The 27,370-nt window shown below is 42.8% G+C and overlaps 1 protein-coding gene across 2 annotated transcripts; it reads right to left on the bottom strand.

Annotated features, from left to right (window-relative positions):
* Positions 1-665: 665 nt before the first annotated feature.
* Positions 666-27,370, bottom strand: znf800b (zinc finger protein 800b). Of its 2 annotated transcripts, XM_084573693.1 has the most exons (11): positions 27,229-27,331; positions 16,226-16,337; positions 13,953-14,274; positions 10,674-10,769; positions 9,289-9,432; positions 7,409-7,782; positions 7,097-7,259; positions 6,604-6,971; positions 5,383-6,522; positions 5,105-5,216; positions 666-2,857 (listed from the first exon to the last, which is right to left on the bottom strand). In XM_084573693.1, the coding sequence occupies exons 2-10, from the start codon at positions 16,280-16,282 to the stop codon at positions 5,115-5,117; spliced, it is 2,766 nt and encodes a 921-aa protein (XP_084429819.1). In that variant the 5' UTR covers positions 16,283-16,337; positions 27,229-27,331; the 3' UTR covers positions 666-2,857; positions 5,105-5,114. The 2 variants fall into 2 exon arrangements, with proteins under 2 accessions (XP_084429819.1, XP_084429820.1); XM_084573694.1 differs by lacking the exon at positions 16,226-16,337 and having other exon boundaries at positions 27,229-27,370.

The following is a 27,370-nucleotide window of genomic DNA, read 5'->3' as shown; positions in this document are numbered from 1 at the left end:
AGCTAAGGTAATAAACTGGACATCAGGGGCTGTTGAAGCTCCCCAGAAGAGTTCATCAGCATTTAAGGTCAAGTAATTTCAAATCAGTCAATCATGATGACTACGTTTTACTTGCAAAATCCATTTCCATTTAATAACAATCTACCTGAAAAGTCTCAAACCGCCTTTTTGACTTCCACTCAGCTCCGATATTTAGTAATAATTGAATATATACGGTATAAATCTCACCTTTGGCCTGAAGTTGTGTCTATTGGTCCAGATTGTTTTATTGTCAGTTGCCAAGTTTCTTCTCTCAGATATAATGGATCAGGACACACTACGGTTGTTTCGGGTTAAAGTTCAACATGGCAACATCTTAAAACTAGGCAGCTCACTCTGAAACAGCAGGTTAATAGTATAAAAGTAATTTGCATTTCATTAACTGATGATGTTACCTTGTGTCATAGTGTGGCTCATTGATGTTTTCTAATAGTTTTAATCAGTGCCATTATTATCTGACAATAACATGGGAGAATAATATACCGTGAACCTTTTTTTTCCTCAAACGTAGGCCGCTGGAATGCGGTTTCTTACTGAGTTGCTGTCATTTTGTCTGAAGCAGCAGCTCCTGCGAAGGCAAATGAAATCTACAACAAAAACAAAATAAAACACAGAGAATATTCCACTCGGGTTTGAAGCAGAACGTTTTTATTTGATAAGTGGTTGGTTTTTAACATTCTCGTCACATCTGAAAAGCTTCTCTAACTCTTCTCCAGTTCTCTAGAAGTTAACAACATATTACAACTTATGGTGAAAGAAGAGCGAAGATTTAAAAAAAAAAAAAAAGAAAAAAAGAAATAATCTAAAAGATTCTTGAGGTTTGATTCCTGCTCCTCTTTTAACAAAAGTTAATCCTCCTTCAAAGAAAACAAAAACTAATCGTGGAACAAACTTTCCTCAGTCAGTAACTAATGGACATGTCTGAAGCTTATGGTCAACCAACACAAGTCGATAACTATAGTGACTATTATAACTATTATTTATAAGCATCCGTGCAGGATGAATTCATATTTACACGTTGTCAAGACCTTGTTGCACACGGCGTCTGTTAGAAAAATAAAGTTTGGTCTTTCGGTGTTTTATGTATTTTGTTTCTGGTTTTGTTCCACTTCATGGCTTTCTGTTTGGACATTAAGACGTACAGTATCTACATTTGGTCTTCCTCAGTCTTTATATCGTGTGCCAGTGTTTCAAAGACTACCTTCACTCGGGAGCCGTTACCTCACAAATACAAATCCCTTCAGCTTGAGTAAACAAAAGCTGATTTTCAATGGAACTGATGCAGCTTTTAGTCGGAAAAATGGAAAGAAAAGTTCATAAAGTTAATTTAAATACGCTCCTTTGAGAAAAAAAAAAGTTTAATGTAAACTTTAAAGTTAGGAGTTAGTTCCCTCGCTTTGGCTGGTTGTGATCAGGATTGCCAATTCACACCTGATCCACCTGCAGCTCAGACGCAAACGTAGAAACACTTCTTTTCTTGTTTTTGGGATGAATCGTACACCAACACAGAGAGAGTGAGTGGAACGTGAAGATAAGTCAGTAAATAAACTCTTCCAGTTAAAGGTTTCTAAGGCAGTATGGCGGCGGCTGCTGCTGCAGTAATAAAGGTGACCTGTCCCGTCCAGACACACAGTACCCCTCATCGTCTGATTCTGATACATGAACCATACAGGGAGTTAGAGCGATGTTCATTTGATGTGAGTTCAGAGCTTCACTGAGCTGTTAAATTACTAAATATTTGATATTTGGAAGAAAATTAACAACTTCATATTAAAGAAACTTGCAATTCCTTCTATCCTTTAACATAAGGGATTTGATTAAGTGTCATATTACAACATAAAGTTTCACATCATGCCCCTTCTGGTGTAGAAAGCGTGTCTTTTGGTTGTCTTGCAACCAGGTTGTAACTGGGGCTGAAACTTTGGTTAATAATTAGAGGTTAAACAAGGTATTGTCAAAGTAAAGGAAACACTGATTACAAGCATTAAATCAGACCGAGCAGAGATGACGGTAAATAGACAGAAAATGTGAGATGAAAAACTAAGAAAACTGCAAATGCTACTTTGGTATTTCTCTTTCTTTGACCAGTACCCTTTAAAACCTCTAAAGCAGGACTCAGACAAGAGCCCTGCTGGTTTGCTTTTCAATATGAACAGGAAACAACGTCAACTTTTTTTTTTTTTATCCCAAAGCGAGCATCCAGCCTTCTGAAGATGTGAAGCTGCACAGTTTCTGCCTGTAGCAACAACAGTGTGTGTGACAGTGGTCCAATCACCGGGGTCAGTTGGGCGGTGCATATTAGATTTCCGACGCACGCTGAAAATGAATTGACACTGTAATAGCCGACGACGCAGATATATTTTGTGTGTCCGGAGGCTACGATCCAGTTCTGATTCCCTCTCGCTTTCACACACACACACACACACACACACACACACACACACACATCCACACTGTAACTTCATGTTTTTGCCAAAGGCAGAGGATCAGATTCATCCATATTCACACACACACGCACACACTGCAGTAGGTAAATACGCCACCGTCCAGCAGCCTGGCTGGCTTCATCGTTAAACTATACAACAACGTCAGATTCCAACAATATATTTGGTTCCTAAGCAAAAGGTGGAAAGTAAACACCTCTCTACTTCACTCCTCTATCGAGTTCCATTGTTCCTTTTGTTTGCTTCCTTCATGTTTTTTTTTTTTCTCTCATCTCTTCCCTGTGCGTGCTGCGTTCCTCTATTACATTTCCAGGTGAACGTTTTGATTTGCTTTGTCACTGTTAGTGGCTCGCTCGTCCTTTATGCCCAGCGGTCTGTGAGGGGAGAGAAAGAGAGAGAAACAGGTGTGAAAAGGAACCAAACAAAAAAGAGCAGAATAAGTGAAAGATGGTATGAAAGAGGTAAATAATGAGAAAGGAAAAACATTGAGCAGGGTGATACACAGATCAGTCAGTAGGTGTGTATTCATCATGATGTTCAGTGTCCAGAACCAGAAGTGCTGCTGCTTTGACCAGCACACCAAACTCCACTTGTAATTCTTGATTTTCTAAAAGTTCCCATGTGGTATATTGGAGATGAGTGGTGATTTTTAATAACTGTTAAGTCTTTCTTACTGATCCACGGTTCTGCATTACTCCTGGTCTGTGTACGTCTTGGTACTTTAAGTTGGTTTTAGATTCAAAATAACTAAAGGAAAGGTTTTCTTTTAGATTTTCAATTTAAAAAACAGAAAGTAAATATGCTAAACAACTAAATTTACCTTCCGTCCTTTAATTTATGAAAAAAGAAAGCATCCAACATTTGATTCATATAAAACTGAACGTTTTTGTAGGTGAAGAAGAAGACAACGTTGACAAAGAAGAAGTTGTTTACAGCAGTTGTTTCAGCAACTTGTCTTTGTCAACATCTCTTACCATCAAGCCGCCGCGCGAGCCAAGGCGGGGGGATTTCGGACGCACGTTCAAACTTAAAATAATTCCAACCAAAATAGGATTTCTATCCTTCTAAATTGAACTGAAATATCTCAAACGATGTATGCGTGTATCAATGTAAATGTAAACAAAAAGCTTCTAATTTCTAATGTATTTCGTGTTCTAAAGTTATCTCTATGTGTGTGTAGTTATATGTGATTATATGTGGTCAAAAAACTATATCGCTCCCGACTGTGGCTAGCGTTTTTCTCATGTGGTCACCTGCCAGGCCTCACTTCCTGTCTACCTATAAGCAGTTCCTGGTGGTGTCGCAAAATAAAAGTGCCAGCAGGGGGAGGTAAATTTCAATAAAATAAAAATAAAGATTAAATTGGCCCTAACAGCAGTCAATGATTTTAGACCCAGAACATGACTTTGGAACAATATTCAGATGTAATTTTAGACTTTATGACACAAGGTATGTCATCTGAACGTTCGCACCAAGTTTATTTAGTTCTGGCCATTTTAATGATCCGTCTGCCTGTGAGAGCGGTGTATAAATGTTCTAGATGTAGACTACTTCCACTTTCATTCATTCATCTTCTGTAACCGCTTGTTCCTGTGAAGGGTCGTGGGGTCTGCTGGAGCCTATCCCAGCTGTCACCAGGTGAGAGGCGGGGGTACACCCTGGACACGTCGCCAATCTATCACAGGGCTAACAAAGAGAGACAGACAACCATTCACACTCACACTCACACCTACGGCCAATTTAGAATCACCAATTAACCTAATGAGCATGTCTTTGCCGGAGTACCCGGAGAGAACCCACGCAGACACAGGGAGAACATGCAAACTCCACACAGAAAGGCCCAGTCAGCCCATGGATTCGAACCCGGGACCTTCTCGCTGTGAGGCATCAGTGCTAACCACCACACCACTGTGCCGCCCTACTTCCAGTTTCATTCAAGGAAAATATTTTTGATTTACAAACCAGAATCAATAACAGATGTTTTTCCAGTTTTTGTCTCTGGTGTTAAAATCAAACTCAAAGTACCAAAAGATGCATGGACCATTCCTGAAGGGGCTTTCCCCGTTTCTTGCAGTTTGATTCGCTATCAGTCCCGGCTTACGCTCCGTGTTGAGTCAACAAACCACTGAACATGCTCTGTTATCTCACACAATGTTTTCCTCTTAAAGCAGCTGTATCAGCACTGACTCTTAAATGTGTGTTTATCAGGAAGTCTATCAGGAAAACAACCTGAAGCTGTGTGAAGAGTAACCCCATGATTCAGGGACGATTTGTAGTTTTTGGACTTTTACAAGCAGCTCAAGACTAACACAGAGAAATCAGCGAGAATTTGGTTGATAAATTTGCCGAACAGATAACTGAAAGCTGGAGATGAAGAACCGGTCGTTCTTCTGCCTAAACATAAACACACCTCTCTTGTCACAGAGAAGAGTCAGATCACGAACCAGATCACGTTCGCTCAACAGCTTCTCTGTGTGGTTTCTGAATATACCACAGGGGTCAAGAGAGAAAACAAGACAGGAGGAAATCTGATGCCAAAAACAAACAGGGACGACGAGACGATGAGAGACAGATGAAGTGGGAGAGTTGTCGTGCTGCAGGTAAAGCCTGTGTGTTCTTACAGTGTGTGTTTCACCAGACCAGGGATTTAGAGCGGGTGCTGACTCCTTTCCTCCTGCTGGCTGCCGTCGTTGCGGCGTTACGATGGCTTCGCTTGTGAGACTCCAGGTACAGCTGAGAAAAAGAATTTAGAGATCATTTACAATCAAGTGTCATTTTACGTCTGCACACTGTGGTTGAAAACGAGACACTCATGTTCTGGATACTTCACCACAGTCAGGATTATTTACGACGGTTTTAAAAGATTCATTATTTACGTCAGTTATTTCAAATCAAATACCTTCTTTGCAAAGGCTCGTCCACACTGGTCACAGGCGTGGAGGGAGAAGTTCTTGGTCACCTTGACTTCAGTGGAGGTCGTCTCTGTGCTGCTCTCCGACTGGGTGTCGTGTCGCCGGGTGTGAGGGGTCTGGTTGCTAGAGGAGGTGTTGGAGGAGGAGGAGTTGCGTTGGTGCGAGTGTTTTTCGCTGCGGCGGGTAAGAGGCGGGCTGACCGGGCGGTGCTGGTGCGTCTGCTGTCTCTCCTGCTTACGGGTGACAGGAGGGGATGGGGTGAAGACCGGCTCCTGCTGTTTCCTAGTTACAGGGGCAGGAGGAGGGGTGGAGGAGGTGGAGGCCGACGTGGGGGCTGGGGTCGCTGTGGAGCACTCCTGCTTTCGAGTGACAGGAGGTGAGGGAGAGGAGGAAGATGACGACGAAGCGTGGCGTCCGTTCACTTCCTCTTTGACGCCGGTGCCCGTCCTCTTGTTGGTGCTGCTGAGGACTGCCTCCGCCAGCCTCTTCACTGCCCTGCTCTCCAGCTTGGGCATGATCTTCGCCAGGTATGCGGAGGACTTCTTGTGGACGACAGTCACGTGACGCAGGACGTCCCGCTTGCGGCGTGACTCGTAGCGGCAGAGAGGGCAGCGGTAGAACTTGATGAAGATGTCGTTGCCGTCCGTGTGCAGCTCGATGTGCTTCGTTAAGTTCTGACGTGAACTGAACTGTCGTTTGCACAGTTTGCAGAAGAGCTGCTTGAAGTCAAAGCCCACCGACAGTTTGGTCATTTTGGTGGCCACGTTGCCGCTGCACGTGTTGGCCCCACGGGAGGATGATGAAGGTAAGGATGATGTTATCTTTGGGCTCGACGGAGCCTCCTCCTCCTTCACCTTCATGGGATTTTGTGCCACAGACGCTCCTTTAGCTGTCCCAGTGCTGTCGCTAGGAGATGGGGCTGGACTACTTTCGATTTCCTCATCGTCATCTTCGTCTGAGGGCTCTACTGCTTCCTCTTTCACTCTCACACTGTTGCTAGTAGCCGGGTTAGTGCTGCTGTTGTTTGGAGTGGCTGTCGTAGGGGTAGCGGTCGGCGTGGGGGCAGATTTGTTGCTTTTGATGCTGTATATCTTATGGACTATACGCATGTGTCTCTTCAACATGAGCTGAAATACACAGATAAAATCATGAAAACACAACTTTCAAGACACTAAAAGCCAGTAAATCTTAAACGTCAACAAACCAACCTGAGAGCTATAGTTCCTCTTGCAGAGCGTGCAGCGGCATGAGGCCGAGTTCGTCTGTGCAGGGGCTGGGACCGGACTCGGGGGTTTGGCTTGGTTTTGATTTGACGCCGTCGTTTTAGAGTTCACAGGCGTGGACTTGGTGGAGCTCTGGCTCCGTGTGGGAGAGGCATTGTTGCTCTTCCTGGGAGGAGTGACCTCCAGAGAGAAGGGAAGGCCGGGGCGTGAGGCAATGCTGGGGGTGATGGTGTCCCGTCGCAGACCGCGGTGCACCTCGTCAAAGTGGCGGCGTACGTTGGCTTTGGTGGCGAAGGTTTTGAGGCACACTGGGCAGGACTTTCCAGTGGGTGTGCTGAGAGTTCTTGGCCGACCTCCAACGTTATAAAAAAAAATCATAATTCACTTTTATAGCAAAACTTGGAATTACATAAAACCTTATATTTGCTCCAATCAACTAATTAAAAGATGTCTTTCATGTAACTGTATAAATTCTTACCTTTTACCATAGACAGCAGGCTTGTAGGAACTGTGCGTGTCTCTGTGAACTTTCTGAGCTCCTCGAGTTTCGTCTGGTGCATTTTGCGGCAGTGCCGTCTGATACTGCGGCGTGAGTTAAAGTCTTGACCGCAAAGACAACAGGAGATTGTCACGTCCTCCACCTGGGTGGAAATGAGACAAAGAAGATGCTTAACATCACAAATAAGGGAACGCTGAAAACTTGAGCATCCAGGTAAAACCAGTTCAAGGATGTAAACACCGACTTTCACTGCATATCGAGTCTGACTCCATTTTTACATTTGTCACCTACCCCACTGTTGGAGCCCTCGTCTTCAGCCGGTGGCTGCTCCTCTTTAGTTTCCTCCTCTGCCTCCCATCTCCTCTGTCCCTGGCCGTGTCCTGTGCTGCTGTGGCTTTCTGCTGCACCGGGCTGGTTGGCCTGGTTGTTGTCCACACCCTCCACTGGATCTCCTCCTTCCCAAGCTACCGGACTCTCTCTGGCACTAGGTGTGTGCGATGGGTATCTGGCCAGCTCCTCCTCTGTGGTGACGTACTGGAACACAGCCTTGTTGGTGGTCTGGATGGGCTCCAGCCGCACTACGTAGTCTGGCTGGTCAGATCTGGGATATATAGCCTCCAATAAATCCTTCATGGCTACACTCTGTCTGTCGTCACCCGGTGGACCTGCAACGAAAAACAAAACACCATGGTTATGGGTAAAGTTCAGGTGCAATCAGCATTATTATAGTCAATTTTTGTACTTCTGTTGGAACTTCTGATCAGTACTATTAATTCATGATGAATGACAGAGCTTTAAATCTGTAATAAAAACATCTGCTACAAAAACAATGAGGATCGTGGAAGAGGAAATGAGTTTGCTGTCCCAAAGCTTCCACATGAGGCTACTACATAACCATGTTTTACTATTACCACCATTAAGCATTAACGTATCAGGGGGTTTATTAAAAAGAGAAACTAAAACCAGCGGGGCACAGCTCACGCATCAGCAGAAAAACCACCCAGTTAAAATATCTTTGACCAACACGCTGAACCCCAACCTGCACCCCTGTAGTTGTAAATTGTGCCCAGGCATCAGACAAAAGCTTTAAAAATCTAAACAGACAAGATCATCGTGCAGGGGCCGGTCACCACTTCTCCTCAATTTCCAACTAAATGGAAATGGAAAAAAAACATTTACTACAGTTGTAATGCAGATAGGTTTATGTGACTCTGTTTGTGAACTGAATGGATGAGGACGACAAAAAGTTTTTTGTTAGATGCAGACTGGAAAGAAAAAGGAGGTAGTGAATTTTATCACTGGAGAGTTTCAATTTGACAAATAAATGCATGCTGTGTTAATGGTGAAAATAAGACATCAGTTAAGTCATTTATCAAAACAGCTATTCAATAAACTCCTGAGTGAGAAAAACCAAGTCATTGGTGCAAATAACAACTTAATTAGAACTATGAGCAGATGAATTTAAGATTATTTTTATAACAGGCAATCATAACGGTGGAGAAAACTGAGCAAAATATAATTGACTGCTTGTGTTGAGATTGATTTCTGTTTTAGAAGGAGATGAGCGATAGGTAACAGAGAAATTACTTTAAGAGTCTCCTCGGCGGCGTCGTTTCTCGGAGTAAGCGGTGAAGAATAGAGGCACGGGGACATACTGTGGCTAATGAGACGCTGATGAAAACACAAATACTGCAAGATCAAAGTCTCTTTTCTTATTTGTGTGAGAGGACAACGGACAAGGGACTGTGCTTTGAGTGAAGGGAAAACTGATTGATATGGAACATGTTGCAGAGTGAGTGTGAGTGCACAGACAGAGGAGATAATAGGAGAACGAGTAGGAGGCAGATGGCCTGAAAGAGTGTGAGAACAAACCTTGGGAGTTACAGAAAGTGAAAGTAAAATTTGAAAAGGCCTGAGTAGATGAAGAAATCAGTGAATCTGGTCAAAGTGTGTGTGTGTGTGGTGTTTATATGCCCAAGCTGGAGTCAAGTTTTTATTTGAACATCCTCAGCATTCACAAAAGCTCTTGTCTGACCTTTGAATTTATTACTGAGTTTTTTGCTCTTCCACGTTTTTTTTTCCTAGCTTTGAGTTCGGACTATAAATGTAAACTTATTGAAGACGTGTTTATGTGTGTGCGTGTCTGAATGCTTAAGTGCTGCGTCGCTAACCGTCGGGTTCAGGCAGCCGCGATAGGCAGTAGTACTCCTTATGTGTGATGAGGTTGGGCAGGCCTCTGAACAGACTGCGGCATATTTTACACTCGAAGATGGTGTCCACCTCCTTCAGCAGCATGTGTTTCAGCTGGCTGGTACCTGTAAGACAGAGAAGAGCAGTCGTGGTGGTTAGCCTAGATTCATGTTGATAAAACACTCCATGGATTAGAAACTACAATTACGGTCTTGTGGTTATAAGCCTCCACTCCCCAGAGTCTCAATATACGTATATAGAGTATAAACCTTAAAATAGGTTGTCAAGTAAAGCGTTCACTCATAGAAACTGGGGTTACAATATGTAACCAATGTTAGCTTAACAAGGAGGTAGAAGAAGCAGGTGGTGGTAATGCACTTCCAATGAACCCAAAAGAAGAAGGAGAAGGAGGGAGGTAGTGGTTGGCTGTCTTTTAGATAAATGTTGTCGGTGACGTGGCAGTTTGACATTTAGGTGCAGCTCATCCAGCCTACAAAAATTCTCCAGCCCTGATGAAACAGCTAGTACTAGTACAAGAAAGTACGGTTATATTTGTTATGCAGAATCGTTGCGTAAACACTTTTCGGGTGACTCACATAGATGCAGACACACTCAAACAGACCAACACCAAACACACACTGCGTCCTCTCACCTGTCACTTTACTTTATCTGTTGCCCTTTTGCCACCGGTTCAGTTAAGATGCTACCGTGTTGTGCTGCAGCGAGAGTGTAAAGCACAACAGCAGGGGATAACCACGCTGACCCCGTAATATCATGATCCTGCCTGGAACCAGCGCCAGGCAAGGAAGGAGAGGAGTTGCTCAGGCTAAACCGAACAACTCTGGCTCAAATAGAGCAGATAAATGATTGTCAGCAGAAAAATAATCTGCTACTTGGATTACTGATGAATAATTGAAATAGTTTTTACAGCAAAAGTGACACATCACCTGCGTCTAGGCATTTATTTATAGTGATTTGTTTTGTCTTAATAGAAAATTGAATATGAGCTGTGTGGATTATTAATAAAATAAAATATGTATATTCACAATGATGTGACATTTTCCAAGTCAAGAACTTAACTGATTAAATGAGAGAGTATTAAATTAATTTATAATTTACTAATTTGTTGCAGCCCTCCGTTAAACACGATTACGTTGGATGACTTGCAGCATGTCGTCAGCAACAAACAATCAAGCGACGGAGTTATTCTCCTCGTGGGGAAATCTGCTGCTGCATTTCAGGGATTTGATGGCAATTTCTTTTTTTTGTGCCGCACAATGAAAACAGACATCCAGAAGAGAGGAAGGAAGCGGTGACGGTAGATCGTAAATCAGAGGGGAATGAGGGACAATGAGAAGACACAAACCTGAACGGAAGCATTCAATTATTTGCTGAATCCCCGACTTGGAGGTCTGCAGAGGCTGCTGGAGCAGAGGAGGATCACCAGGCTCCACACAGAGACCTGCAGAGAGGGAGGGAGGGATTGCATTTGATCAAAGCGAGCATATAATTACATCAGAATATGACAGTCTTTGAGAAACACAGCATCACCTAGAGATTCTGGGGAGGTGAAACAAAAAGTGTTTAACGTGCACACACTAGTATCAGAGCCAGACAATGAGGCCTGTACGGCACATTTGACCCAAGACTATTTTTTAATTATTCCAACCAGAGAGAACGATTGCTCCTAATTATTAGGCTGTTGAGATTAACAAACGTTTACTCCACCTCTATCCATCTCATTGAAAACTCCTTCTGATCAGGCCAGTATGTTCTGTTATTGTTGGAAAACTAGCAACCGATAGAAAACATGCAGCGAGAGACAGAGGCGCGACGCTGCCAAATCTGTGTTCTTAGTCCCAGCACTGGTCGGAGCACTGGGATCTGATATTCTCGCTTGAGTCTCACAAAGAGCCGCTTTAACTGCCAAAACGGGAACGTGACCAGGGAGAAATTTATTGATGTGTACTTGAAAATGTGTTTTGCTTGAGCTCAATCACCAGAGGGAACAGGGTCAGATATAAAAAAAAAAATAATCAAATAAATAAAGCAATCCTGATGACGGCAGGGATTCAGTGTTTCCTTTAATTTACTAAGCTGCTTTGCTTATTACTTTTAAGTTCTTGATTGCCACATTAATACTGTGAGGCTTTCTTGTTTCTGGCTGCTGGTAAACTGTGATGATCTTCAACATGTCCTACTAGTGCCCTTCACTGCACCCAGTACAAATATGTGCAATTTCTACAATTAGAGGTTCATTTTGTCTTCAAAATCTGTCAGAGGGGGAAAAAAAATAACAAATAGGCTTTTATTTGTCCCACTGCCAAACAACTCAAATTTTCCTTTGTATACAAAGTTAAATATAAAGTAGCAGGAGTGGAACTTGGTGCCTATACTTTTGATGCAAGCTAATTGCAAGACCCGCAACGGCTGTTTTGACGTATATGTGCTCTCAATCAAGAGAATACATTCATTTTCACATCAATACTGTCTTAACTTTTTAAGGAGATAGATATACAAACAGAAGAGGGTAAAGAACCACAGGGACAGGACTATTACACTCTCAAACACTGCAATCACTTCAGACGCTTTTCACATTACATTGACGCAGAAGACATGGAGAACATCATTTCTGCTGCAACAAAAACAGCAATGACTGGGACAAAGCTCCACATAAAGCACCGCGAGTATTTCCAGCTGTGATACGTGTCCAATGTTTGCTTGGTTTTTGAAGCACGCACATAAAATTACAGCCCAACAAACTACAATTTATGTCAAGATCCATTGACAGTCGATCAGAGCATAATGCTGGGTTTTGTGAATCATAACAAGTCGGTTTCTCAACCAGACAGAAATGTTTTTTCGTAGTTTTGTTATTTCCAATATTAAGTCACGTCTTCTCAGATGACAAGGCTATGAGTTGAGATGCTTTCTGTGTAAAGGCTTCTGTAGGGAAAAGGCCCAAACCGTCACAGTGGCCCGTGTCAAACCTGTGCTGGCCTTGATGATTTGGTGACTTGGTGTTATGTATCAGGAATGGAAATAAAGCCTGTGATACATAAGGTTAAACAGAGTTTAATCAAATGATATGCAAAACTGAGGGAGAGCATTTGAAAGGAGTGTACAGGTTTATCAGTAATCTTTATGAAACTACTCAGAAAACTACAGACAGACAGTACAGACGCCTCTGTCGGAACAGACTTATATGACTGAGCCTGAAAAAAGATTCAGTGGCACTTTAATAGGATAATAATAGAGCCAAACACTTCGCAACTCTTCTCTTTAAGTGGATAAATCCATTCTTTCTGTGCATATTTGACCCACGTGGGGTAAACATCAGATGACGTGACAAGTTTCCAGGAGGCACAGAAACATGGAGGTCAAACTTTCTTGACTTGAGTTGTTCACACACGTATTTGAAAAGGTGAACGAAGCCTGAACTGATGTAGGTAGCACCAATAAAAACATGGGTCTGACTTGGTCATCTTCTTCTCTAGAATTAATTCAGTGTTGTCAAATAAATTGGGAAAACCACTTCTTCTGTTATGTTTCCATCAGGTTCAACGCACCACAACTTAAAATGTCTAATCAGGGTGATTTCAATTGGGATGATGAAAGTTGTCCATGTAAACTTCACCACTGAGAAGCAAGGGGGACAGCTGTCTCACGAACCAGATCAACGTGAGCCCGACTACACAAACGTCACGCGCACGTCTGCTGTCTAAATGCGGTGATAAGTGAGAGAAAAAAAAAAAGAGCAGCAAACAGACTGACACGAGCACAGGGAGAAATAGAAACGTGAGTGACAACTGTGTCAGAGACTTTGACATGAAGAGAGATGGAGATTATGTATTTATGTGTGACAGGGTGTGTTTTCCTCATCACCATCCCCCCCACCACATCTCCCCCCGGGCAAGCTGTTACAATGCCAGTAGGGCAGGTCGGTGAACCCCAGCCCGACCTCCACGCACCCGTCTGCAGGAGAGTCAAAGAGCAATGGAAGTTTCTTTTACGATGAGTTTATACTATGTGTGTTTATAAGGAAAGCAGGGGGGGGGGGAGTAGGAAAGTGAAAGTCAAAGATGGCCTCCTTTCTGGTACATTTTACAATTCTCTCCCAAGAGCTGGGCTTAGCTGGAAGTAATCACAGCATATATGCAGTACGGGACACTCACATTTTCATATTAGAAAACTAACCAACCAAAAACTTCTTACAGCAAAGATAATTTCCAGAATTTTCATAACAGCTCATTGTAAAAACAGGATTACATTACTAAGTCGGAACAATAGAGTTTTTATTCTTAAACCAGGACAGGATGCATGACTCATACCTTACCCAAGTCCCCCCCCAAACAACATCAACGTTAATGTAATAAAACAAGTACCAAATAGACAGCATTTCATAAACGTTTGGCAACATAACCGCCGGTGCACACTGTGCTCCTCAAAGCCAGAGGCAGATCCTCTTTTCAGCTGCCATTTTCTCTGTGAGAACAAACTATCTTTTTCCTTTTTTTTTAAAGCACACAGGCAGCACAACTCCAGCAACTGTGGCTGTGATGTTACACTGGAGGCTGACAGTGTTTTAACCTGTAGGTTGAACGGATAAATCAAAGCAGCAAGAAGGGAAGAAAACATTACCCACCTGTGTTATGACCATTTTTACAGGCACTGGTCTGCTGTAGCTGCTCCTCAGTCTGGCAGCTCTGGTCCCTGGTCTCAGCGGTCGCGCTCCCGTCGGTTTTGGGCAGCAGAGGAGGAATGGGCTTCCACAGGGGCTTGGACTGGGAGTCGCCCTTTTCCTGGAGGTCCATTGGTGTTTCCACCTGGTTACACTTCTCTGACAGCGTCTCAGCCGAGGCTGAGGTCTGGAGGTGGGCTTGGTCCGAGGACTGGTCACCTTCTTGGGTCGGGTGCCGGGTCTCCGGATGGAGCTGGACTTCCTCCATCTCTGTGTGACCACCGCTCTGTGAGATCAGAACCAATATTAGCCCTAAAAAAATGTAAATTACATACAGCATTCACACAGAGGACACTAATTATGCAGTTTTAATAACAGGAATAATAGGAACAGAGCACTAATATGTTCATTTTGCTGACAAGGGAATTGTGTCCTAACAACTACCTAAAAAATAGATAAAACACACAATCTAAATAAATAAATGTGACAAAAGAGAGTGCATTACAAATAAAATTAGCAGCTGAATAAATGCTGTTGGGCAGAATGAGGGGTCACAACAGATGTGTGTGTGTCACGTCTCCCGAGCATCTAGAAATGTTGTAGGGGGACATTAACCTTGTCGCACACAGCCACCCTTGAGCAGATAAGTGACTCCACACCAACTCCTCAGTGTGCGCACATCTATCTGTCTACGTGTTGTGCTTTTGTGTGTCTGTGTGTAGTCATGTCTCTTAACCAGACCTCCTTTCTCTTCTAGTCTCCAATCCTTTCCCCTCTCCCACCCACCAATTTATCCTCATTTTCTCTCTCCATCTGTGTCTGTCTCGCTAACTCCTTGTGTCCCTGCTCTGCCCTTGAAGAGGGATAAATGACTCCACATTAGGCACATTACGGCACATCACCGCAGGACAAGTGGGCCACTTGGACACCGTGTCACACCGTGCAAACACACACACTGTGCATTACACGGCTCAATCAAAGGGGCTGCAAAACAGCTCAACGGTATGTTGCAGATGCTCGGCGAAGCCATCTGTGCAACACACACACACACATAATCCGTTACAGATTCTGAACACGCAGACTTTTATGTCAACCGGTGGACTTGAAAAGTGTGAGAAGACAGGAAATGACAACACTACGAACTAAATTTGTGTCGCTGTAGCAAAAACTAAAGAACATGACTGTCCACAGGCTCCACCACAAGAAGCAAACCCCTGGTAAGCCACAAAAACAGCAGGACAACAACCATAAACATATGGCTCAAGCAACTAAGCCCTTTCAGTGTGAAGACGTGGAGTCTATCACCCGATCTCAATCTGGTGGAAACATGACCAAGGGCAGAACAAGCAACGATACAAAGAGTCTGCTGTTGTCTATGGGATGAAGACTAAATAAGGTTTAGTTTCAATTAATTTGTCCAATTACTTTTAAACCCCTAAATCATGTGTCAAAGGTGTCTATCTTCCATAGAGCTCCCTCTATTATGTTCACGTACTGGAACTAAAGGTGAGACTCTGCACTTTTTTTTAACAGACGTGTCCAAATAGTTACAGTCTACACAGAGAAAGAGCTGCAACTTTAGGTGAAAGTTCAATAAGGACGTGCTGCCTGGTTTCCTCTACAGTGATTTTATAGATTTTCTTATCTCTACCACCTTCCCACGCTGTCAAAATCACTTCCTTCTCCATATATTCATCACCACTTCTTGTCCAGTTATCTATTTGCTCGCAAACTTTGAGCCATTCAATCCCTAGTCCCTGTTTTTGTTTTTTTCTAAATCTGTCACTCTGCTTTTCAGGCCATGTTTTGTGTAACTCTCCTCTTCCTCTTCTCCATGTCCACCTCTTCTTGGTAATCCCAGAAAAACTCCACCTGCTGCTCCACCACCACCACCAGTATTTAAACTCCGTGTGGGCTCCTGTCCCTGTCTCCATTGGCTGGGACTCAGCCTCATGATACTGTCCATTTTTTGAATATGGACAGTAAAATTCATTCTGCATGTCAGACATGCAACAGTGCAAAATGTGATGTTCAGGAGCACATTTAAAATCACCAACACTCTGTTTTCTAACCCCTAACACTTGTGGTGTAAAAATAGGCCCATTATATGATGGTAGTTGTTTAAATGACAGGTTGCACAGGTGGGTTTTAACATAAAGTTGGTGTGTTTTCATAATCTGGCTGTGAAGGGACAGAGGCTGCATTTGTTTTCTTTTTCTTTTTTTTTTTTCCAGTACCTGTCTTCGTAGACAGTAAGAGCTCTTCCTCCCAGTTGACTTCTGGGCCTTCACCATGCTGCCAAGACTGGCCTGCTGCACCACACGTTCACTACCAGCATACACCTGTAACCTGCAACAACACCCCACATGAGCCAAACACTGTACTGAATGAAACACCACGTCTGCTGGATGAACTTCTAAATAATGAAATGTTGTCTTGTTTACGTCTGAACCTGTGCGGATTTACCCTTAGCCTTAACTGCAGGATAGGATATTTTTTATAGCATTTTGAAATCCACACATGCAGAAAAAAAAAAAAAAAACACAGGTTCCTTGTTTGTTTAATCACATTAATTAAAATGCATTAGAGAGATTAGAGTCACAACAAAAATCTTCTTGTTGCCCAAATGTACACCCGCTTAAATACCTCCCTGCCAACACCTCTCGTGAAAGCATGCATTAGAAGACACGCAGCAAATATTACAGTGTCGTGTGTTTACTGGCTGCCGAGTTCCTAAAATAGAAACCACAAGTCAGGACAATTAAACCCATGTTGCCTGCACCATCACGCTACATGAAGCATTGTGCATTTTAAAGCAGACTACTGCCTCCTAAACATATGCTAATGGATGTATCAGGCATGCTGTAAATGCATTCATACATTTTAATGCATTAGCAACAATCTATAAAAGGTCATTCTATTGACGCATTGTATTGGTGAAGTCAACATTTAAAGTGATCTAAAAAGGCAACATGAACTGAGATAAAGGCTTGCTTCAGGCACAAGCTATTTTCCCCACATAAACACACACACACACATATATATATATATGTATAATACATAGGCAAGTTCAAGGTCCACACTGCATTCTGTTATTGAATCAGTTTGCACTGATAGAGTATGACACATCCAGGAGGATAAACTCTGGAACAGGTGGTGAGCTGCGTGGGTGACATTTTAAATGATTTTAAGTGCTGTTGTTTTTTTAAACATTATTGCTTTTAGCGTAGGAATGATTTCCTATCTGCCTGAGTCTTTTGCCTTTGTCTGTTTAAACTGCTGTACCAGACTGTTGTGGACAATGTAAGGATATTGTCATTTGTTCCTGTGTGGCAGCACTGGTGGTGAGATAAACATTGCTGCCCTCTAGTGGTCTTTAAACGTAAAAGACTTTGATACAACTCAACCACACTTTACCTGAACCCAAATAAATGCTTGAAAGCACTTGTTTAATATAACAGCTGCAGCAGATCATGCAGAACAGTCCCACTCTACAGGACGTCCAGCTTTAGCTGTCATCATAGTTCGAAAACTGACATATTTGTTTAAACTTGACATAACCCCAGAGTCAAATATTGGACTAATTGGATACACTGCAAGAGACAGCTGCCAAATTTAGTTTGGTTACAACATGCTGTTCGTGCCCTAAACTTGTGTTGAAATTAGCAGAGAGAAAGGAATAACAGCACACTATGAGAAAGGGATGACGCAGATTTCTAACTTGCATGCACTAGCTTTAGTGAACTATCTTAAAATTGCAAACACATGGACTGACAGCACAAAATAACAATTTAGTTTTAAAACTAGGAAGGAAAGTGTGGATGTTAAATGCTTTCTTGATACAGCTACTGTCACAGACACATTATCTGCACCTGGAAAGATTTGTAGTTCCGCAATAAGACCAGCAGAGGGAGACAAAGCATGCACTTATAATGTTTTTCTAGTTGAAAAGTTTTGTAGTCTAGTGACATCTCCAAAACAACACACATGCAGCACAGAACAACACAGACAAGGGGTCACAGTGGTGATACAACACCGAAACATAGAACTTAATGCAAATGATGCTTAGTACAGTTACAGTCAGGTAATGCACAAACTTCTAGCTCTAGCTTCATTGTTGTAGCAGTAGCAGGTGCAACAGCACAACTTAATTAGATGCACCTGGATCCACCTAGACCTGGATGACAGAGAACCTTCACACAACTTAATTAGCTAATTTATCTGCGAGGATCATATCAGGTAGAAGTCACTGTTGTGTACCAAGAGACTGTTGCCTCAGAAGTTTGCATAAACTAAATAAATATTCCCATTTTTAGGCCAGTTATGATCACACATTTAAAGAATGTGACATGTCAGACTAACAGAAAGATTTATTTTACCTTTCGATTCTTTCCTCACATTTTCAGTGAGTCAGAAGCGTATAGACACTTAGATAGTAATTGTTTAAGTCCACAAGCTTCTTACAAAAAGTTGCAGCTCATTCTTTCTGACAGGTAAGACGGCTTGTTTATACTCGCATAGTATTGTTCATACAGATGAACGTGAAGCCTTCAGGTATTTAGAAACTGCTCTAAATGCCTGAAGGATAAAACCAAACTTGTAGACTTTGGTTCATTATTTCTTTTCTGAAGTCATGGCTGATTCCTTTTGATTCTCCCATGACGTCTAATAAAGAGGCACAGAGTTAAAAGGTATGCTACATACACAACTACACCTCAAATTGACTCAAACGATGTCAATTAGCCAATCAGAAGCTTTTAAAGGCATGACATCTTTTACTGGAAATGTCCAAGCTGTTTAAAGGCACAGTCACTTCTAACCCACTGGAACAAATATAGTGAATTATTATTATTATTCAGTGAAATAATCTATCCATTTCTGTTAACAGTTGTTTGAAACATTACTGGTGTCGTGCATAAAGCGGATGCCCTAACCCACAAAAAACCAGGGGAGAAAAAATGGTTTGTCTACATGGAATCTGGGGAGCGGTTCAAAATCAGTTTAAACGTCTTCAACCTACGTTTATGTAAATGACCAGCTTTGAATGTATGTAAAAGGGAAATTAAATCAAATACAATGCACAGAAACAGCTGTGTAAATGATGTTATCACACACTTATGGGCCACTGCAATTGGGGAGAGTTTTAGCATGCAAGCACAAACACAAATGGCTTTGTGTATCATGTCAATGTCATTTAATGGACTTGACAATTTACTTTTTATGTGAAATATCCAATCAAAGGGACAATTAGACTTCAAACGATTTATTTTATTTTAAATTTAGAAAACAACTTTTTTAGATGAGCCCATTTTCTGTGAAATTCAGGGTGGAGACTTTTCTGAATACCTGCTTTTAGAAGTGATGATGATGAACTAGAACTTAAGTAACACGACATCAGAGGATACTTGCAGTGACGGAGCTGCCACTTAACAGATGAGCTCAACTGGAGTGGAGCCTCAAGTGAAGGAGAGTATACTAGGAAATGTCAGTTTGTCAGAAGTGGGATGTGATGTCAGTTCACAACAAATGACAGATGCTGTTAGCATGTGTCGGATTACATGAATTCAGCAGCATACAAAGGCACAGTCGCATCTAAACATCAAAATATGTGAAAAGAAAATGATGACAGAGAGATGCTACAGGTCAAGTATGACATTCCTGAACCTTAGGATTGAGCTGTAATAAGGACACAATCAGAGTGAAAAGGAACTATTAAAATAAATTATAAGCAGGCACATTAATACTTTCTGCACCTATCCAGGTTCTATTTATATCATGGAGGGAGATTAACACCAGCCATTAACTATAATGGGAAATCAGGACTTTTCAGGACTGAAAAGTCTGTCTCCTCTACCAGTCAGGAAACAACATCATTTAAAAGTTCAATTCATTCATTCATTCTTCTGTAACTGCTTTTCCTGTGAAGGGTCGAAGGGGGAGGGGTCTGGAGCCTAACTCAGCAGCTATAGGGCGAGAGGTGGGGGACACCCTGGACAGGTTTGCCAATCTATCGCAGGGCTAACACAGAGAGACAGACAACCATTCACACTCACATGCACACCTACGACCAATTTAGAATCACCAATTAACCTAACGAGCGGAGAGAACCCACGCAGACACAAGGAGAACGTGCAAACTCCACACAAAAGGGCCCCAGTCTAAAACTTCAACTCCTTTATTTAAAAAAAATAAAAGTTAACTTTACTTGGTATAATTCTGATAAGAGGTCTTTCTGTGTGGGGTCTGCACGATGTCACAACATTTCCCTCCACAGTGTAAAAACATGCCGCTCTGGTGATGTCTCTACATTGGTCTGTGTTCATCTGACAACCTGCTGGTAGACGTTTCTCTGTGTTTTACCTAACCCATGCAGAGATGCACTCATTCTGAATAAGAAAATGTAAATGGTTCGGTAATTTCAGACAACTGCGAATAAAAACCTCCGTTCATCAGGGTGCATCTTTGTAAAACTATTCACATCCACAGCATCGGTTTTAAAGGGTAATCAACAAACAGGTTCATCTCAGGATCCCGAAGCTCATTTGAATGTACCATGTTGTCGGGAAGGTTTGCAAATCCCACCCCAAGACCAGCAGCAGCTAATTACTTTGTTGAGAAGTGTTTCATAAAAACTTGACAAGCAGCAGTCTGCTGGACCGAGTGTGTATCTGAGCGTGCGCGCGCACACACACACACAAACACACACACACACCACTGTCTTTAAAAATCACTTTTTTTTTTAAAGAGCCGACGTGTACTACAAAAGGGTTTAAAACAAACACATTTAGCCGTACACGTGTGCCAATAATACACTCAAACGCCAACACAGGGGACTCTCCCGTTTCCATGGCAACAGACAGACGTGCTTATGAAGTGGTGACTCCTGTTCTGACTCAGGTAATGAGAGTAAAAGTGTCCGGGGCTCAAACGGAGGATTTGAGGATGGTGAGACGTCCTCGATCAAACCTCCCAATACTCTGCTCATTAATAGATGCAGATCAGAAAACAAAGCTGCTCATTATCAAACCATCTTTCAGCCCAAACTTAAGCTTTCTAATGTTTAAAAGCTAAATATGTTGATGCCAGAGATGAATGATGACATCGCTTTTGATTTTAAGGAAGCCCACGCAGGAAATGTCAAAGAAAATGAAACCAAATCTGTGCTCTACAAACGGCGAAAGACCAATTTCAGAAGATCAATGGAAAAAAAAACTTTTTGAAAGAGGCATTTCCTTCCTTCCTCTTCAGAACGGCACTTCACAAACAACTGCTGATGATCAGGGTAACACTGGAACAATGGCTAATACTGCAGAAAATGATGAATAATAGGAGCCTTTGTCAGGAAGGAATGGGTGAGATGTGACTGAAATAACTGAGGCACTTGGAAATAAAATCTTAATACTGACAATCCTAAGGAGTAATCACATATGGCTAATACTTAATTCTGAAAATAATAACTCTGAACAAATCACCCACTACCTGGTAGTCCACCTCCATGACTCACTGTCCGAGTAGCCGTTTTCCACCTGTAAAATTCTCATGACTCTCACCTAAGGTTATTTTTACATTATAATCACTTCCAGCAAAGCAAGCCACCTGACGTCCATCGCTCAATTTTACACAGATATGTTGGAGTTTCACCTCCACTGGTAATCCAGAGTGAATTCTGTTTAATGCCAGCCAGAAATCAATTTGTCAATGTGTCTCCCGTTAGGGAACATCACTTATTTTAGAAGACAAATCCTCCGTCGCCCTTTTGGAGGCAACAGATGAGATACATCCGTGTCAGAGACAGAAACAAAAAAACCTTTCTCCTCTGCTGCACAAAAACATCAGCCTATGTAATGTTCTAGCCGACAAATGCGAGTATGTTAATGTTGTATCTTTTGTAAGGACGCCTGTGTGGAGCCAACAGATGTGTGGCAGCAGTCACTGTCTTCTAATAGTTATTGCCTATGGCTGTGCAGAGGCAGTCTGACAGGACTTCCTCCTAATGGAGGGACTCCACACTCTGACATGATGCTGACTGCTGGCAGACACACCACTGATACCACAGGAGAGGATGGAAACAGTGAGGTGGCCTACTGACAGAGTTCCCCAGTGCTTGAAAATATACCAGTATAGCTGGCGTGTTGTAGTTGCGACACTTTATGTGCTTTGCTACTCTGAATGTTCTAGGAAACACGGTTGCTGTCTTGTTGTCACACTTGTCCACACATATACAGTTAATACACACATACTGTAGGCATTTTAGGCAGCGCGGTGTAAATTTAACCTATAATGTAAAGGTGTATGTTCTAAAACACTGTTTAACTCAGCATTTAAAGCATAAAAATACATGGAAAGCCAAATTAAGTCTTGTACACGCGTACAAGCACAAAATGAAGTCTGTCAAGCTTATCTTATACAAATTACCCTGTGAATACACTCGCTCACAGTTTAAAACTTGCCTTCAATCTCTTTTTTTTCCACATCTGCACCTCCTTGCCATTTCATTAGGTACGCTAGTGACAAAAAAATGTATTCTAACATAACAGTCCTGCATTAAATCCCTCCCCCATGACTGTATATACAATGCGATAGTACTACACACCACAGCCTCCGCACTGAAAACACAGGTGACTCAACAGCTCTGTTATTGGAAACAAATGACGAATACCATAAACTTCATGAAGATAAGATCTAGCGCAGGGCTGTTTTAAGCATTAGTTTTCGCCAGTGTTCCTGATGAACTTGCCTGTGACACCTGCATCTGCAAAACCAAAAACAAATAAAATGGGTGTAGTTTTCCTCGCCAGGACAGTAACCCTAAACACTATGAAGAAAATCTGTGATAACACTGTTCAATGCTGCAACTTTCTCCTTCCTCAAGCTTCGTACTACCTAACCTTGCCACCAAACTGACTCCAACTAAGCTGACTGCTATCTGGAGCTTCATTTGATCGACCAATAACTGAGAGTGTATGGCCCGTGTACGTATCTAGGGCTCCATCTGCCATGATGTTTGTTCTTTGTTACTGTATTTTGTGCACTCTGTTCTGATCTATTTACTCGGCACATTCTTATCGTGATGATCAGATAATATAGTTAATTAGGCAACATGACAAGGCAATCATCAGATTTGGCAGATAAGCTCGACACTGACTCTAAAATATGCGACATGTGCCCAGGAACAGACACGGGATCTCACAATGCAAACACACACTAGTTGGTCTTCAGTGTGGAAATGTCGTGTTACTACCGTAGGAGAACATTACATCGCCATGGCAACAAATTAACAAAATGACTGAAATACCAATCGGTGTCCCGAACACTATATATTCCTGTCCAGATGTCTTTGCTTAACAAAGTTTCCTGCACTGCGACGTTCGCCGTTTAAAGTCTGAAATAAGCTCAACTTCATGCCAGAACACACTTGGTGGCAGAACAGCCGGTCCACAATTGTTAAATCAGACTAAAATTTGCTACTGGAGCTTCCAAAGCAGATATGAAAGGAATACTGTATGACACATTGTGTAGTCCTGAATCAAAGCAGGCGCACGGCACATTAGAGCAATGTAAAGAGACACAGTGGCAGAGTGAAGAGGAAAAAAAAATTTAAAAAAAAGGAAACACGGACACAGATTTAAATAAATATAGCCATGGGAGATGCATAATGGGCATTTTCAGGGCAGGTGTGGGTGCTCAGCTTACAGTCTTTGAAATCTAAGTCACTAAAATCATATATAAATGTATAATTAACTGCGAGAAGTGTAGACGGCGATGTCAAAACTGCAAAGAACAGTGACAGTTCCTATGAAACAAAAAACAGACGCACACATGTAATGAGGGCAGCAGACTTAAACATGTGCGTTCTAAGAAGTCAGACATTTCTATTACAAAACAATTAGGACTTAGCGCTAAAACAAGCGTCCCCCCTCTACCACTGACAAAGCGAGATGTTTAGTTTAGGCTGGTGCACTTACTAACTGGTTTGTGGGCACTCTCAAAACATCCCGCCACACCATCCTGTCTTACAGGATAATTATCCTCCCCTTTCACTCCACAACTAGCTTTCTTACTAATTGAATCTGATTTCCTGGTTGTCTGGCTGACTGGATTGTTATTTATTTAGCCTTGCTGCTTGGTTGAGTGACTGGCAGGTTAATAGATTTGTTGACTGACTTAACTTGCGCACTGGTTTGACAAGCTGACTCAGTGACCGAACAAAACACCGCATCATTAAACTGACTGAATCACACAGTGACATCATTAAACTGTTGTGTTCGTCAGCATCCACTCCGCTAAAAACCAAATGACACCTGCGATACCTTGGGAGGAAAGAGGGCCTGGCAGCTGTAACTCCAGCTCAAGCCCTCAAAAGCCTAACAAATGCAAATTATATCATATATATGAAACTACATCTTGAACAATAGACATAAACAAATGTGATTTAGGACAATGTTGTAAACTTTGGGCCAACTTTTCTCCCCTATTTATTTAAGTTTCTTAACCCACTTTGTTATCTACACTCATGTCCTACTTACGCATTAATCTTACTCCTGAAGCTCAGACTGACCATCTTCATTGTGTCAAAGTCCCGTCATGTATTCTGCTATAGCTTTTAGAGTGGGTAACGTTACAGGGACAAGCTGGTCATCTTCAAGCACATGCGCATCAGAACCTCTCAGTGCATGCAATGCCACAATCAAATACTAAAAACAGACACATGCAGCACAAAGTTTCAAACACAAACTAAATACAGTCTACGTTAGATCATAACATCAGGGCAGCAGATTTAACTTTGGGTACATGTTTCAGGCTGCATAACTTGGCTGGACATTAAGTCTTTTATATAGACAGTACAGAAAGTGGACACTGTCATCATATGTGTTAGACAATATTACAAAATCAATTAAAATGCTACACGTTTGCATTATTCCTATAATGTTGCAGTAAACATAAACGTTTCAGTCACACTGTCTTAAACCTACTTTCTATTTAAATTCTACATTAAATCATAAACTACAATGTTTGTTTGATACCATTGTGTTACTAATCACGTTACGGATACAATATAAATATATTTCTTGCACGACTTAATCTTGTAAATGTTTTCCACGCTTAAAGAATCCGCACATGAGAATTTCACGACTTTCTGCCCATGTTCTGTGAGGTCTGGCGGATGAGACCATGCGCAGTGCCCAAAAGCGCAACAGCAACAAATAAAACGTTTCTGGATTAAAACGCCCTGCTCATCTCCAAACCCGAAACGCGTGGCGCGCCGTGGATGTAACAAAAAAAAAAAGGACTCAGTGTCTATCCAGCGTCCGACTCATAATCCGACTTTATTCTGTGCGCTGTTAATAAAGGTTTTACGGTCATATCAGCACGATCCAGTGGAAAGACGTTTATCCACACATGAGCGAGTCCACAATAGCCACATGCACCGAGCACCACGAGGGAAGGACCGGACGGATATACTCCTCTCCGGCCGGCCTGCCTGTCGAGCCGTGTAGCAGGTTTCACCAGTGTGTTCACGCATCCACTTACGCATCCCAGGCAGAGCGGTGGAAACCCAACCATCCCGAATAAACGGCGCGATCTTCCGTGTTGATACGGACCTCCAAGTCGGTGCACTGCTGGAGAGTGGAAGCGCACAGAGATTGTTGCCGCCCGGGTCCGTGTCTATTGGTTCCCTTTCAGCTGGGGCAGCGTCAGCACACTCACACACAGTCTCCATTTGCAACTCCATCGCCCCCCATGGGCGTGCGAGGCCGCGGGCTGTGACGCAAATGGCACTTGGTGATTTGCAAATGACATATCTTCCTAATTCAGTGTCGTCGCCGCGGGGACTGGTCCAATTCACCAGATATTACACACAGAAATATCCATCCGATGATGGGTGACGAGTAAATAAAGGCGGATGAGCAGTTCGCTCTACGGGGATGCGGTTGCATAACTCAGGAAACTTAATAAAAATGTGCACGGGGCGAGCGATGTGCAGTCTCCGTGGCTGATGTTTTGTGGTAGTTTCGATCTGATCCTGATGGCCTGTGCTATGACACTCAGCGAGCGATCAGTCATCGACTTTTGGCCACAGGAGGAACCAAGCAGAGCGTATACACAGGCAACCCAGTGGCCTCGCTATGGTGGATGTGTGGTGGCCAGTGCTAGGACGCATGCACGTAGCTGACGGGGAAAGACAGGACAGCCGGAGTGGGACTTAGGACCACATTCACAGGCCATAAAGGGCCCGCATGAATACTATTGTGCTCTTTTATCCAAGAGTCCCCAACTATTTACAAAAGGTTGGCCAACACACACAAAAAATATCGCGGCGAAATGGTGGCGGCGGTTACAGCAGCTGCCACTGTTCTCTCTGCGCAAAGCGACAGCACAATCATTGCGCAGCGCCGGACTTCCCCAGTTTTGTGCAAACTGTGTGATTCGTCCAAAAGACTTTTATTTTTATCTCATTCAGGCTGTCCTCGTCTGGCAAGCGGCGAACCAGAGCGCAGGGCAGTCGCCGTTCTCATGGCACGATTTGCATCGCCCCCATTATCCCCGAAAATCTGTTTTTACACGGTTATATTGTCAGCCTAAAAAACGCCACTATTTTGAGCAACAAAGGCGCAGCTTAACTTGATCAAAGGGAAAGCCAAGTATAAAATGCACCTTTCACGCCGTAGAAGAGAGGCCCCTCATAACGATTGCAGCATGGCAGGGGAGTGCGGCGTAAAAACGAGCTAACCCGAATAAAATACACACAAAGACAAGGTGCAGCACTCCCATAAATACGCCTGTCACCACTATGGTAATAACAGTAAACCATCCGCGGTCATTTGGATTAGCTTGGAGCCGGTGAGGATGGTAACATTATGAATGTAAAACGCTGCGTTTTGCGGCTCCGTGCCACCTTTTCCAAGAAGCAGCTTGGCGCACAGGACCGGTGACCCTTCCATCTTTGCGCGTCCTTCTACCGAGCGAAATCGTGAGCTATCTTCTATTTTGACCGCTTGATGTTGAATAAAACACATCGGGGTAGGTGATTTGATCTTTGAGGAAGTGAACGCTACGTGTAAAGGCTGCTACAAGTCTCTGAAACTATTCCTCTCCCCACCGCGGCCAGGCAGAAACAAGAGGGCGATGACGCCATTTTCTGCAAAAACAACCATGCTCGGGAAGCCAAAGCGAAGGAGGTTTAACCCGCTCCGCAGCCCTCCAGTCCCGCTTAAACGCATTAAAAACAAGTCCTTACCTTGTATTTCTTGGATGGGTGGCGGAATATTGTGTTTCGAGGGATAAAACTGCGCGACCGTCGCTACTTCGAGTCCGGAGATTGTTTATTTCGCCTCCCAGCGTCCCCGGTTCACTCCGAACAAGTTCCTCTGCGAGCCGCT

The sequence above is a fragment of the Chelon labrosus genome, assembly GCF_963514085.1.
Source record: "Chelon labrosus genome assembly, chromosome: 23".
Lineage (NCBI taxonomy): Eukaryota > Metazoa > Chordata > Actinopteri > Mugiliformes > Mugilidae > Chelon > Chelon labrosus.
This window is presented reverse-complemented; position numbering and strand designations above follow the sequence as displayed.